Source organism: Salminus brasiliensis, chromosome 11, assembly GCF_030463535.1.
Source record: "Salminus brasiliensis chromosome 11, fSalBra1.hap2, whole genome shotgun sequence".
In the NCBI taxonomy this organism is placed as follows: domain Eukaryota; kingdom Metazoa; phylum Chordata; class Actinopteri; order Characiformes; family Bryconidae; genus Salminus; species Salminus brasiliensis.
In genome coordinates this window covers 2758969-2775377 of record NC_132888.1, presented here as the reverse complement: position 1 = coordinate 2775377, position 16409 = coordinate 2758969, and the positions used below count along the sequence as shown (strand labels likewise).

The 16409-nt window shown below is 40.8% G+C and overlaps 1 protein-coding gene across 1 annotated transcript; it reads left to right on the top strand.

Moving 5' to 3' along the window:
* ivns1abpb (influenza virus NS1A binding protein b) lies at nt 1-12771 on the top strand. The gene is made up of 15 exons (XM_072690953.1): nt 1-139; nt 3112-3259; nt 3363-3483; nt 4309-4481; nt 5250-5325; nt 5451-5624; nt 6642-6767; nt 7168-7272; nt 7850-7970; nt 8468-8692; nt 8873-8994; nt 9096-9222; nt 9771-9902; nt 10651-10824; nt 11676-12771. Exons 3-15 carry the CDS (start codon nt 3373-3375, stop codon nt 11930-11932), a joined length of 1923 nt encoding a protein of 640 aa, XP_072547054.1. The 5' UTR covers nt 1-139; nt 3112-3259; nt 3363-3372; the 3' UTR covers nt 11933-12771.
* Nucleotides 12772-16409: the final 3638 nt, after the last annotated feature.

Genomic DNA, 16409 nt, shown 5'->3' with positions numbered 1-16409 from the left:
TCAGCTGGCGCGCAGAGCTGTTGGAGGCTGGGGTCGGGGAGAGGGTGTTGGTCTGCCGGTTTCTGTGAATTTTGAGTTTCTATCGCATTTCTGGGATTATTAAATCATGTCTGCCGCCTCAGAGAGTCAGAGATACCCGGTAAGATGTCTGTTAAATGTTAGACGTGCTGAGTGACCGTCTGTGTGTGTAGCTCAGCCGGGTTTAGTGATTTTAGGGGGGTATTAGGCCAATATTAATATCATTAGATATTAAATAATTCTTCAATATATTACAAATGTGCTGACAGATAATTTATAATTTATTAGACAGGCAAGATAAGGTGTTTTTAATTATATTTATTTATTTTATTAACATTATTATTATTATTATCACTAATATTATTATTATTATTATTATTCCCATATCACACAGATACAGACATATCAGACAGGGTTACTAACAGGTGCACACACAAATAAAGAAAATGCCTGTACACCTGACTAGATATAATATAAATATATTATATATTATATATTATATATAATTATAAATATTATAGAGTTGTCCAAAAGTGTATGGACACCTTTAGACTAATCAGATCCAAGTGAGAAACCTGGCCTGACTGAATGAGTGTATGAGCAATAATAATCAATAAGGGCAAATTCTTATTTTTTATTTGATGTGGTTAAATATTGGCCAGCTTTCTCTTAGACTTAATTAATTGACTTACAGGTTTGCATGCATACATGTTGGCATACCCCACAAATGCTCACCCAGAGCTGTGATTGGTCTGGGCAGTCACAGCGCTGATTGGTTAGGATGATTCTGTATTTGCATATTGCATATTCTGTAATATCAGTATTGCCAAGGCCAGCATTACAGTAACAATGCACTGCACACAATGTGCTAGATCGGCCCTTTCAGCATGTAGATCACCGTATCTTTGTTTATTCGGCTCATTGTGATTTACAGTAGATTTAAATGGGTGTAAAACTAGTGGACAGTTAAAAGGAATGGGGCTAATTAGTTTCTGCAGTGTGTAGATAAATACATGTCGTTAGGAGTGCTTTAGAGGCGTGAATTGAAGATTTGAGTGCCTCTAGAAATTCCTAATGGAAAGGTATTACACTAAAGGACTGTAGACGTGCTGTCTGGTACCTGGTACCTTGTTTTATGATATTTTTAGGTTAAACCTTCTGAAAACTGTGTTTTTTAAGGTTTAAATGGTGGAGGGAAGCATGCAAAACGTTACGAGGTAAAACAGTCCCCAACTAAAACTCTTATTTTCACCAGAATTTCTGCTATTTAAACCATCAGCATTCAAATAACATATCTGAACACCTGTAGGTTGACTGGTGGGTTTGGATAGTAAATAAAATGGCTATATTTGTATATATTTGTATATTTGCTATAGTTGTAGGTTATCTGCATTCATACAATACAGAACATTTAATGAAAACGATACAATAAAATATTAATTTCATAAAGAAAATCTACATTATTGAACTGTTAATACATGAACCTTACAGAATTATTCTAAGTCTAATGCATCTAAAAGCTGAATTAAAGAAGGTTGGCGTCTCCATTTCACCATTTCACACCAACCCCCAATCTAAATTATTTTAATTATCACTATACAGAAGTTTGGATGACTGAAAATTTGTGGGATTCCTCCTTAATTATATTCCTTTATTACATTTCCTGGGATGTTCGAGCTGTGTAATGATGGAGCGTTCCAGGTAGAGGTCCAGTTAATGCTGTCCTCTGGGTTAAATCCATAAACCAATTGACCTGGATCCTCACGCCTCCAGTCGTGTGCTGATAGTAGACTAGTGACGTTGGCGTTCAGCTTCAGTACCTGTAATTAGTGAATGGACTGAGCGCTGTCTGGGATGCCGCAGTGAGCAAATCCGTTTTTTCACGCTTACTGTTACTCTTCTAATAACGGTTAAGACTAAAAGTAACGAGAACATTAGTCATTCGACCGAAAAGCTAAATTAGGAGACCCCTTGAAAACCTACGGGTACTATTATCCCACAGTACAATGTGAAGTGGAAAGGGAAGAGCCAGTCACATATGGGAAAAGTATTCGAAAAATTAGCTGCTAACAATTTAAGAAAGCTTGCCGTGACAAATGGCCAGATCTGAAGAGCTCTCTGAGGCCTTCAGAAAGATGGATGCAGAAATCTCACATTTAGAAATCGTCCGTTTCACTGTACTCATTTCATTTACAAGTGGAACAGCGGACCAACACGGCCAGGTCAGGACGTCCTAGCAAGTTCAGTCCAACGGCCTACAGCGTTTAAACGAATATCTCTACGCTGATGGGCGCAGTGGTCTGGAAATGAGGGGTGTTCAGGTCAGTTTCTGGAGTATTGCTGTGTATCTCAGCAGAGGAAAACACAGCAGGAGCTCCACTGACTGAAAACAGTCTAGACAGACGTCCGTTCGTCTACAGTCAGACGTCCGTTGCTATCTCAGCAGTGAATTGTCAACACCGGTGCGTGCAGCCTTTTGAAATAGCAATCCGCCAAAGTCAGACCGCACCTGGCTCTCAAAGAGAATGGGGAGCGTCATGCTGATTGCGCCCAAAATAAACACACCCATAATTAATTAAGAGACTTAGTACATGACTTTTGTGCGTTTTAAGCCGCGCAAGGTGAACTTTCCCCGTCGTTACCATAGCAAAGACGCACTAAGACGCCCTAAATCAACAACTTGTCAATAGATGGCTAAAATAGGGCCCTCATGATTTTCATGGGGTCTTTTTTCACAGGACTGTACGGACGTGGCTTATAAGTAAGGCTGGGTCTTTTTGTGTCACGATACCTGAATACGTGTTAATGATAAATAGTATTATATTCACAATATTGAGTTTTTCCAAGCTTCACGTTGGAACAGGTGAAAAAGTACCACTGGACCACATTTGTAAACATATAAATGATCAAAACTGCCTTATTATGTTCTATTTGTCATAAAACAAAAACATGCAGTTGGTTAGTATTTGTGTTCTAATCTCCACAACATTCTCAGAAACCTGTTATGATAACATCATTGCATTGTATATGTATAAGTGTGCGTATTACTTGAAGACCGATGTATTTTCAGCATGCTTCTTGTTTTATTTTCAGGTCATCTTACATAATCAAAACTCTAAAGGCTGTGTTCTTTAACCTACGGAGTTGAAGTGCTGGTGCTGACGTTGCCTTTGGACCACTAGCGCCACCTTTTCCGTGCCTTCGCAAGAGACTAGACCACTTAGACTTCAGTCATTACTTGGTGGGTAATCGGACACTCCCAAAACTCTCAGATGTTGTGTATTTGTGGATTGTGTAGTTGTCTAGTATGGTTATCTCACACTGCTTGTACTTGTCCATTACAGAGCCTTCAGAATGATTCCCAACGGCTGTTTGGTTTTTGAAGATGAGAGCTTTCTGGACTCCACTGTGGCGAAGATGAACGCCCTGCGGAAGAGCGGCCAATTCTGTGACGTCAGGCTGCAGGTGAATGGCACTACTGTGGAACAGTGGAAGTTACACTATGCAGGTGTATCCGGCACAGCAGGGTTGCTAAAGCTATGGTCACACTGGGTTTCTGTCTGCTGATTTTCTTGCATTTCAGTGAGATTCACAGGGACCGGGCAAATAAATTTGGACAAAGTTCATTTGTGTCCTCGACCAGTAGCACTGCGGTTCTGGCTGTGTGACCTATGCTGCATGCTGTATGTCTCTGCTCTGTATGTCTGAGTCAGTATGGAGGAAGCGCTGATTATTGCAGTTTCAAAACAGGAGATATTAGACAACTCTTTCCGTGTGGATTACAAAATACAACCCTGTGTGAGATGACAGTGTGCTTATCTCTTCTACTGTTTTTGTTTTTTTACCCCGCTGATTTCCGGCCCATCTCACAGCCATGCCCATTTCATGAGGTGACGCAGTTGGTCCACCCCCCACAATATCCATGCAGTCGCAACCTATGCATCAAAAATAAGTGGGCTATCTATTAAAGTGGCAATAACACCACTGTTCCTTATACGCTCGTACCAGCGACACACACAATACCATGTCTTACCATATCAGTCCCAGAGCTGAAAGTGGTCTACCACTCAAATAGTATCTGGGCAGTCATGGTCGTATGGTGGTCCCTTTCCATTGATGAGCAGAAGCTCAATTAATTTAATAGTCATTAGCTTCATACAGACTTAATGAACCTGTATGTTTGGTGTTTCCGATAAAGTGACCGATATGCTGACAACAGTAGGCATATCCATCAAACTGGTAACTCTTGTAAGATTCACCACCTACTTGTGGTTGTTTGTTATTGTTTAGGTTTGTGGTCATGAGCTAATGGCCCACCGTGCAGTCCTGGCCTGCTGCAGTCCTTACCTGTTTGAGGTGTTTAACAGTGAAGCGGAGCCTCAGGGGGGTGTTTCTCTGGTGAAGTTTGATGACCTGAACCCAGAAGCTGTAGAAATCCTGCTTAACTTCGCCTATACTGCACAGTGAGTCTTAATACGTGCACAGTATGTTATGTAAATTGCTGATTAAAGAGGTTTTTGATATTATTATTAAAATTATTGGATGATTTGACGAATTCATCTAGCTGTTTATAGTGGCAAACAGACAAAAACTTTTTAAAACAAAATTTTATGTCTGAAAATAGCCACAGAATTAAATTGGGATTTCATGTGCACACTCTCATTACATTTATTTACATTAAGGCTGCATGATATTGGGGGAAATTACATTGCAGCAGTTCTTTTTCTGCAATAAATGTATATCAATATTAAAAATATACAGGAATATCAGATTTGCTGGATGATCCAGCATGTCACAATATGAATAATACATGTATCTACGTACCGAAAATTTAAGTAAAAAGAGTAATTAGAGTATTAGGCAGAGATGTTCCATCTCTGGTAGATATATTGTGAAAATTGAGAACTATGAATTTTCCTTTTGCATTGCACAGCGAAAAAGTTCTTATTAAATATTATTAATTCATATTAAATATTATTACATTAAACTTGCCTTACATGGAATTGGGCATACCCACATTATGATGAAGATGCTAAAATGCTATATTTTGCAGCCCTAATTTACATGTATTTATAAGTATTTGTTATAATTTGGTTTAGTGTTCAAAAATTAAGGTCCCTGATCCTTTGGAGTGTAAATCTTATTTTTGTCTTGTGAGACATATCTAGTGAACTTGCCATGAAAGCTCAAGGGTGATTTAAAAGAAATTGCCTTGCTTTGTCCTTTTACAGACTCAAAGCTGAAAGAGATCTTGTGCGGGATGTCTACTCGGCGGCGAAAAAGCTAAAAATGGAAAGAGTCAAACAGGTGAGTGTGACACCATTGTTAAACCTGAATAGGGGAGAGTGTTTGGTATCATTGTAAGGAGCCCCTGCAGCTTTCTCCCTTAACCTGAACCTGCTTTCTCTGTTCTCTTCCCTCCTTTTATCCAGATCTGTGGAGATTACCTGTTGTCAAAGATGGACTGCCAGAGTGCCATTGCATACCGTCATTTTGCCAGCAGCATGAACGACGGACGACTGTTGGGGAAGATTGATGGCTACATCCAGGAACATCTGCTGGATATCTCTGAGAAAGACGACTTCCTCAAACTTCCTCGACTTAAGGTGAGTTTGCAGACGATTTCTAATGGACCAGTTATATTAAGAGACAGAGTTTCTATACTGGGCCTCTGCTTAGGGCTGGGCGATATGGTCAAAATATTAGATCACAATATTTAAAGACATTTTCACGATGCATGATATTTCACGATAGACGTGTTTGCAGACAAAATGCATCAGTAGTGACAGACTTAAAAAATATCATCCAAATACTAATATTTAAAATGTGCTGCACTTCATACAATCAGACTAATTACACTGTGTGTAATGAAATGTGCAATTTATCAGGGCTCTTCAAGCACTGGCCAAATCCTTAATATGCTAAGAAAAGCATATTGTGTATTATCACGGTAATATTTACGTCTACTCACATCCACAGTGGCAAAGTCATAGCCATTCCTTGTGTGAAGAGGTGCTTTTGTCTGTTTAATTAAACAATAGTCAGGTTTCCATCCACTGTCTAAATATAAAAATGTTGTGTAGCTTCTCCTCACGGTTTGTTTCACTGCATTTAACATCGTAAAAGTGCAGCGACATCAAAAACATTATGGCTTCATAATGTCAGCAGCAGCTCCTACTTGCATTCAATACTTGACATGTCCGTCAATTCTTTCTTTTGTTTAATAAAGCAAAATATACATAATGTTTGGATGAAACCCTTACTAATGACTGAAACCAGGATTACGCTTGCTTAGCCTTATGCAAATTGCATCATGGTAATTGGTGCATCTAGCTCCAGCCAGGTGAGCATATGTGGTCGACAATGAAACAAAGAAAGAAGTGGAACCACTAAATCGCCATTTGTGCTGCACACATTGACATTTGTCCCCACATTTAACCCAAACGTGCAGTAAACACCAGGGCCCTTCAGTCATGTCCTGTGGGTCCTGTCCCAGCAACCATCTGGTCTAAAGTCTGCTTCTCTAACCTTCACGACTGTCCCGTGTCAATATACTCTTAACAGAAGAGTTAAATGTGAAGAGGTGACGAGTTCTTAAACTGTGTCCTTGTGGCGTTTGCTAGTTGGAGGTGATGCTGGAAGAGAACCTGAACCTGCCGAGTAATGGAAAGCTGTACTCTAAGGTGATAAGCTGGGTCCAGCGCAACCTCTGGGAGAGTGGAGACCCGCTGGAGAAACTGATGGATGAGGTCAGTATAAACATCCTTACCTACAACTTCCAGCAATGTGAAGCTTCCTGTTGTTAACTCCATGTTTTTTGCAATTGCTTTGTCTCTCCTGTTGTTGTTTTAAGCATACTGTAGGTCTGCTGTTCTATGTAGGTCTATAAAAGCTACTCTAATTGGGGAAAAGGAAAATGTTAAAGACAATAATTATATTTATATTTATTGATATTTTATCTGAAAAAAATACTTTTTTCATCTTCACAGAAGCACGTACCAGTATATATATATTTCATATCATGTTGTTTATATACCTCATGAGGGTGTGTGCACTGACTGCTGACTTCTCTGCCTTAATAGACTGGACTAAAGCCTTGTTTTGTGAAAGGAAATGACCACATAGAGTTTTGTTACTGTGTTGTTTCAGGTGCAAACACTCTACTACTCAGCAGATCACAAACTGCATGATGGTGGAGTGGTGGAGGAGGCTGAAGTCTCAGGCTCTGAGGATGACCATATCCAGTTTGTACAGGTGCAAACTTTGTGAGCATGGTCATTTACAAATGGTCATTTATGAAGATTTCAGAAATTTAGAGCCAGACATATTGACAGGTTATGTTGACAATAATAATAATAGTAATAATAATAATATAGACATAATGTATGTATAATTAACATATGCATACTGTATATATGATCTACATGCAATACTCTATAAGGACCATAATAAACAGAGTGTACTTTTTACATAGTGTTGCCATCTATGGCAAACCCTAGAGTTGTGTGGACATGTGGAGTAGTTTCTCCCTTTCCTCACTTTCATTAGACATCACTTAGTCACTTTTATTAGACACCCCACCCCAATTTAGTCATGGCCAGTTTCCACCCACTTGTTTTGCTCTCCTCCTATTACACACATGGTGCTGCCAAGCTGCAAGGGTGGAGGTTAGCATTTTCTTCCTCCTTTATTAGCCACTTGTAACCAGAAACATGGTTACTGTAGGGCATGGAGAATGCAGTAGGCCCTCTAGATCTATTAGAGGTTCCTGATTAGGGAGAAGTCTGTTCAGGCGGTAGTGGTTTGTAACTGTCCGCTTTTGGTTTTGCAGAAGAAAGCCCTTCGTGAAAATGTGCAGAAACAGACGAATGCAGCCTCCCCCTCCTCCTCTAGCCCAAACGGCCAGCCCAACAAACATGAGTGGAAATACATCGCCTCTGAGAAAACCAACAGTGAGTCTGACTTCCTTCATTCCTTTCTGATTTTCCAAAGCGGTTACAAGCATCCACAATATTCCAAACAGATGATCTTGCACCTACTGAGTCAGTAATGACACATAAACTGTATGTCCAAATGTTTGTGGACACATGAAATGTTTGTGGACACACCCAAGTACCACCTATTGCTGACACGGATGTGGAAATACACACACACACAGCTTGCCTAGGCCCTGTAGAGAAGTACTGCTATTAGTTTAGGACTCTCTGGAGCAGATCAACATGAGCCTATTGGCACAATGCTGCCTATTGCCAGGTGTGGGCTAGAGGAGTATAAAGCCCCTCAGCATTGAGCTGTGGAGCAGTGGAAGAACTGTGTTCTCTGAAATGACGGTGATGCTCCATCCAGTATTTTTGGAGTGATGTTAGTTATAATATTTATACACACACACACACACACACACACGCACTGTAATATTAACAAGCAATTATCTACTTGTCCTGTGTTTCAGATAGTACGTATCTGTGCCTGGCAGTCCTGCGGGGTGTGTTGTGTGTGATTTCTTTGCATGGCCGCAGCAGCCCCCACAGCTCTCCCTCCACCACGCCCTGCCTGCAGAAGAGCCGCAGTCTGGAGGCCTCACCTAGCGAGCTCACTGACAGGCTGCTGAGACCCATGCACTACGCCCGTTCTGGACTGGGTACCGCCGAACTGGACGGAAAGCTCATCGCTGCAGGTAGACGTGCTGTAGTTGTAGTTGTTTTTGTTGTGACTGGATAGAGTCCAGACTCCAGAGTGATTGTCTTAAGCAATTCTGTGTTTACATGAGGTTTTTCCTCACATTTGGGTTTTAGTATAAATACCATAGGAGATCTACAGATCCGTCCGCCAAACTAAACCTTTCCTCCACTAACAGGTGGCTACAACAGGGAGGAGTGTTTGAGGACTGTTGAGTGTTATGACCCTAAGAAGGACTGCTGGACTTTCATTGCTCCGATGAGAACCCCTCGTGCCCGTTTCCAGATGGCAGTCCTGATGGTGAGGCCTGGTGTCTCTCTGCTGAGTCTGATGATAATAATCGGGTGGCCGTGTGTGCATGTTTTCCGAGTGGCTAAATGCAGTCATTCTGCACTTTTTAGGGCCAGCTGTATGTAATGGGTGGCTCTAATGGTCACTCAGATGAGCTGAGCTGTGGGGAGATGTATGACCCACGGGCTGACGAGTGGTCCAGAGTTCCTGAGCTCAGAACTAACCGCTGCAATGCAGGTAGGTTTACACACCATCTGAGGTTTACTTAAACAATCTGTAACCATTTGTTTTAGCTTTTTTATCATTAAGTAGTTTCTTTAAGTTTTAAAAAGTACTTGAAATATCAAATAATGTATTATTGTTATTAATTTACTATAATGGACTGTTAAACTACACTGTTGCAGCTTAATCTCAACTAGGGCTGGGCGATATGGCAAAAATACTGTATCACGATATTTAAAGACTTTTTTTGCAGTACACAATATTTATCACAATACATGTAATCACAGACTAAAAACATTGGTAACGAACGATTCTACTGTTCAGATCCTCTCCTGTAGTGGATACAGTGATTTATACTCCACATCTGCTGCTCTTCATCTAATTAACCCAGTCTAATTACACTGTTAGTAATGAAACCTGCAGCTGATCGGTGTTTATTAAGCACCGTATTGTGCAATATTTTAACCTTAGTGTTATGTAAACATGGTGTGCAATGCTGTGGATCCTAAATAGAATTAACCGGTAATGTGCTGTGTGTGTGTGTATATCTGTGTGCATTGCAGGTGTGTGCTCTTTGCACAACAGATTGTTCGTGGTTGGAGGGTCTGATCCGTGTGGTCAGAAGGGCCTGAAGAATTGCGACTCTTTTGACCCGGTGACCAAAACCTGGACCAGCTGTGCTTCTCTCAACATCAGTAGGTCTTTTAATCAGAATGGTGAAAGCTAGTACAACTGGACTCTAAAGCAGTAGGGTGTCCAGACAGTCTTATACTGCTAAACATGATGTGCTGAAATAAACTCTTGGCTAAAATTTGGAAATGAGCTAAAAACAAGTACAACATGTGTAATTTATTAATTCTTCAACATTAACAGCGCAGTGCATCATTAACCACTTACTCCTGTTATGGTTAGAAATTAAGCAGAAAAACAGACTCCTGCAATGAAGAATTAGAATTTTTCACTTCGGCATAATTATTATTTTTCATGCTTGCACACTACATGTCCAGATGTTTGTGGACATCCCTTCTAATAAATGCATTTAGCTACTATAAGTTGCACCCATTGCTGACACAGATCTGCAAATGCACACACAGCTTGTCTTGTCCCTGTAGAGAAGAAGTACTGCCAATAGAATAGGACTCTCTGGAGCAGATAACCATGAACCTATTGGCACCATGCTGCCCAATGCCAGGTGTGGGCTAGAGGGGTATAGTAGGGACAGTTACTCCAACAAAAGCATGATAAAGGAAGAAACAGTGAATGAGCAGGCGTCCCAATATTTTTGTCCATATAGTAAATTCTGTAATTTATTTATTCATGTGTGTTTATATTCCATATTCTAAATGCACTCTCTCTCTCTCTCTCTCTCTCTCTCTCTCACTCCCTCTCTCTCTCTCTCTCTCTCTCTCTCTCTCTCTCTCTCTCTCTCTCTCCTGTTCTCAGGGAGGCATCAGGCTGCTGTGTGTGAGCTGGATGGCTTTGTGTATGTGATTGGTGGCGCCGAATCGTGGAACTGTCTGAACTCTGTGGAACGCTATAACCCCGAGAACAACACCTGGACTCTTGTCGCTCCCATGAACGTGGCCCGGAGGGGAGCTGGGGTGGCTGTGCATGAGGGTGAGCAGACAGCTGTATATACTTTTGTTTTAAATGATTGATCAGTGAGTTTTCATTTGTTTAAAGTGCTAATTAGGAGGATGCAGTTGGTGTATGTACCAGACAGACTGTAGCTGCTTTTGGAAGACCTGGATTCTGTGAAGATTTAAAAGATAGTTTGGTGAAAAATGACCCCAAGTGTAGTTGGCCAGACATGGTGTTTGGGGTCTGAAATTAACTTCAGTTTTGCTCTGGAGCTACACGGCTAATGCACACTATATGTCCAAATGTTTGTGGATGTCCCTTCTAATAAATGCATTTTGCTACTTAAAGTTGCACGCATTGTTGAGACAGATGTGCAAATGCACTCGCACAACTTATATAGTCCATGTAGAAAAGTACTGCCAATAGAATAGGACTCTCTGGAGCAGATAAATATGAACCTACTGGCGTCATTCCTAATGCCATAGGGTATAAAGCCCTCTAGCATTGAGGATGGAATAATTGAATGATGGATGGTGTTCAATCCAATACTTTTAGGATGAGTTGGGGAGATTTGGCTCCGCTGGGGTGGTGATCAGCATCCTGACCAACATCACTAACATTCTTGTCACTAAATGCAATCAAATCCTCACAGTAATGCTGATCCAAAATCTAGTAGAAAGCTTTCTTGGAGACAGTTACTCCAATAAAAGCAGGATCAACTCTTTTTAATACCCCCAATCTCAAAAGAAACAATGAATGAGCACGTGTCCCAATACTTTTGTTCGAAAAGCGTATTCAGGCTCTGGGGACAACATTCGAAGGCCTAAAAGGAGCAAAGTTTAATAAACTAATAAAAATGCTAACTGAAGTGTTGTGTTCGTTTACAGGAAAGCTGTTTGTTGTTGGAGGGTTTGACGGCTCCCACGCTCTGAGCTGCGTCGAGGTGTACGACCCAGCCAGGAACGAGTGGAGGATGCTAGGAAGCATGACAACTGCACGTAGCAACGCAGGTGTGGCGGTGCTGAACGGGGTGGTGTGTGCTGTCGGGGGCTTTGATGGAAATGACTTTCTGAACACCATGGAGGTGTATGACCCTGAGACAAACGAATGGAGTCCCTGTGCAGAGGCTTTGGCTGAAGAGTGAGGAACGGAGGAGCGCTGGCTTTTCCTTTCTCCAGTGAAACAGCTTCATGATGTCATTGTCTTCCCCCGCTTTCTTTTTTTTTTCTACCTTCTTTAATTTAAAGTGCTGTTCTGTTTTCCCTGGGACTTCTGTGGAACAGAGGGGAGCTCAGGGGGACAGAATCACACAAAGTTGCCCAAAGCAACATTTAAGCCTTTGCATATTGCATATAATATTAAGCTGTAGATTATTTTTTTTCTTTAATGTGCTTTTCTTTTAAAGAATGTGAAATATTTAGAGTGAACTTCAGAGATTTTATGAGACCGGATTCTAAGGCATAGCTGGAATTAACCAACAATATTTGTAATGTGCTCAGTGTAGTTTACTGCTATTAGCCTGGTGGTAAACTCAGATTATAGGACATTTTAGCTGAGACTTCCAAAAAGGTCTTGTAGATTGGAGGGGAGGGACGTACAGCCTGAATATTGTAGATTACAGAACACTTGCAGTAAAAGCTTTACTCAGTTGTAGTTTCTACTTATAAGGAGGTATCTTTTTATGACTGCCTTTTTATATGATTTTTACACAAGTGTGAGGTAAGTGGAGAACAGCAGAAATCCTTACTGTGAGCCAGTGCCACGGGCTTTGTTCAACCTTCCAAATTCTACTGTATGTGTTTTTGCTGAAGAACCCCACACTGCAACAGCACTGCAGTTTACCAATTTACCAATTTTGACCTCAAGCCTTGTCTCTGCATCCGACAGCGTCTAGCTTCGTCTTTAGGACTTTCGCCATGAGCTGCATTTGGTTTACTGTTGTTACAAGCTGAGGAGATAATCTTTCAGTAATAAAGTTATCAGTGAAACCAGGCCTACATTTTCGTTCTGTTTGTAAAAACAAACCAGGCCGCTTTGCGAAAAGTACGGGTGATCGGATGAAGCAGAGTGAATATTTCACTTTTAATTTTTATTTATTTATTTATTTTTACATTTTCTTCTGACTCCCCTCCAATACAAGCAAAGTCAGCCACAACCTCCTTTCAAACTGTGGCCAATGCAGCATCACTTGGCAGCCGACCCGCTCAGAGATGCCATAGCTAGGGATTCCAGGGTCCGATCCCTGGTCCCTTATGGTGTTTCAAGTTAAATTTTTACATTAAATCTAATCAAATGTTGTATTGGTCACACTAATACACTGCACAACTAATAGTGATCAAAACATGATTAAAAAAAAGAAAGAAATACGGTTTAAAAACATGCTTCATTGACATGCCAGAAGTCACGTAGGCTTCATTGGCTTTTATGATAAGGGAGTGTTCTGTCAGTAGGTTTACTGTCCTATTCTAAGTACAGGGAAACGGTCAATGTTGCAGCATTGGGAAGGGGGTGCCCGGTCTAGAAACCTGCCCAGTGCCAGCCACTGTTGGCGCAGCCATTCATAAATGAGCCGCTAATCCTAATCCACAGGCCTTCCGCTCACGCTAGGCGGTCAGTCTGCAGCGGAGGTGTGTGGAGTGGGGTCATTCAGGGATCAGGCAGCGGGAACACTCAGGAACTGATTAAGAGCGTCCTGAAGAGTGACGCTTCGCTACTACACTTAGTCGTTAAGCAGCTAATTTAATCAGCGATGACCTGAGCAGAACTGGGAGCAGGTCACTGGGGTCGGAGAACTGGAGAGACCCTAAGCAACATTGAGTTTATTGCTTGTAACAGTGGTGGAATTCTGCAGATATACAGGGTAGAACCATCATAGCCAACAAACTCATGAGGCACTCGCGTAGGTAAAACCTGGGTCAGGTGGGTATGGGCTCTCAATGGGTTTGGGACCCCTGTGCAGTGCACAACCCAGATAGGGTCCATGCTTCACCCCTTATGGTCCCGTCACTGACCCTGGTGGGCATCCATATGTGGAGCCAACATGGAACCCATGGATAAAACCTTTTGGTTCCCAGTTGGGCTACTTATACAGGCCCCATTTGGACGTCTAAGCACTGCTGCAGTGGTGTGCAAAAGTTTTGGCACCCAAAATGACCTTTTTCTAAGAGGATAACAATTTTTATTAATTAGAATAAATTGAATTATGGAATTTTTGACACCTTTTAGACACAAATATATTGTGGTCTTGTAGTATTTTTAGCAGTCTGTTAAAATTCAGTAGATAAACAGTGATTGTGTTTTATAATGTGCAGAAGTGTCTGCATTTACACCTAGAATATCGACAAAGCATGTCATTTGTCAGCAGGGTGATCAAACCTTTACATATGACTAATTATATATATTTGTAATTGTTTTTAAATCAACATTTTTGTCCCATGGCTTAAATATTAAAACATAAAATAAATGAAAGATTAAAGCAACATTTGTTAATATTACATTGGAGCAATACTGTTTAAAAATAGCAATAATAAAATAAAGATGAAAAAATATAGTTTTATTATTACCATTCAACAAAACAGTTAAGTTCATTTAAAATTAAAGTAAAATAGTGAATTAAAAAAGCCTATAAATGACTCAAAATGATCATGTAACTTTAAGTTAACATAAAAAGTAAATAATTGAAGCAAATTAGGGATGGATGACAAATAGATAAATTTAGTGTTGACTGATTTAAAGCTGAAATATTGATTTAAATATTAAAACTTAAAATAAATTGAGCAAAATATTGAAGCAAATTATTTTTAAAAATTACATTTGGGGAGAAAAAATAATACTGTTTAAAAATAGCAATAATTGAAGAATGATAAATGGACCATTTAACACAAAATAAAGTTAACATAAAATAAAAAATAAAGTAAAAAAGTCTAATAAAGATTTAAATTGACCATTTATCTTCAACAAATTCAAGTTCATATAAAATAAAAGTAAATAATTGAAGCATATTTCTGATGTAGTATGATATTATAAATATCATTTAGGCAAATGGATGTTTAGTTTTGCCTGATATTAAAAGCTGATATATTGATTTGCTCCAGCAGAGCAGAGCAGAGCAGGGTGTTCAGTTGATGCTGATCTGCTTTTTATTAATTCTCTGAGTCCCTGTCTTCCCATCCATCTGAACAAGCAGCAGCGATGACTCTGCAGCTCTCAAATCTTCCCAATCCCAAATCAAATGGAAAAATGACGTAGATCCGCTTCCATATTTAGAGCGGCTTCCTCATGCTTTCGTAACTGCAGCGTGGCTCACATCTCAAATCCTCCTAATCTCTCCCTCATCCTGCTGCTGCTGCTGCTTATCAAGCAGGTTACTCAGCAACCCGCCCACAGCACCACCCTAATGCCTCCATCAAGATCCATGAATCGCATCAATGACATCAAGACATGACCCTGCCGCCGGTTCACCGAAAGCGTCCTTACTTGGAGGACTTTTGTTAAGTACTGACCACTGCATACCGGGAACACCCCACCTCAAGACCTGCCTGATGTTCTGGTGGAGATGTTCTGACCCAGTCGTTTATCTAGAACCTCACAGTTTGGTTCTGGTCAAAGTGTCTCAGATTCTTACCGGCTTCAGCACCTTCATCACCTTCAAGAACTGACCGTTCACCTACTGCCTAATGTGTAGATCCACCCCTTGACAGGGGCCACTGGACCCAGAGTCAAACTGTACAGGACCAGAATGAGACCTCCATGGTGGAGGGTCCATACATAGACCCTAAAGAAATCATGTTTGTTCAGATTTGACCACCATCAACAATTCCATCAACACAGAAGACATGTGTAGCTTCACTGGTGGGTTTGGATAGTAAATGAAAAGGCTATATCTGTGTTGTAGTCATAGCAACTGACATCTGGTTCAGTTCACCAGTCAGTAAAATTATCTACTATTAAGCATTTCACCCCAAACCTGCTCTGAATGACTGTCTACATCTCAGCACCTGACCTATAAAGCAGGTTAGAAAAGTTGGTGGAATTCCCCTTTAAGCTGTGAATCACTTATTACAATACACACTACATGTCCAAATGTTTGTGGACACCCCTTCTAATGAATGCATTCAGCTGTTTTTAAGATGCACCCACTGCTGACGCAGATGTGCAAATCCACACACAGCTTGTCTAGTCCCTGTAGAGAAGAAGTATTGCCAATAGAATAGGACTCTCTGGAGCAGATCAACATCATGACCCTATTGGCTCCATGCAGCCTAATTCCAGGCGTGGGCTAGTAGAGGGGTATAAAGCTCCCCAGCATCGAGGAGCTGTGGAGCAGTGGAGTTGGTGATGATGAGGTGGGATGGTAATCATCCAACACCCTGGCCTCAGTAACATTCTTGCCACCTCTGAATGCAATCAAATCCTCACAGCAATGCTCCTCCAACATCTAGTGGAAAGTCTTCTTCTCTGGACAGTAGAGAAGTAGAGTAGTTACTCCAACCGAAGCTGGATCAGCTCTTTTTAATAGCCTGTGGCAAGGTGTTCTTTTCATGAGGTGCAGTTTCTATTGGCCAAAGATTTCATTGGCTATGAAGGTTATGTTAGTGCAGGCAACACTGCACAGTGGAACA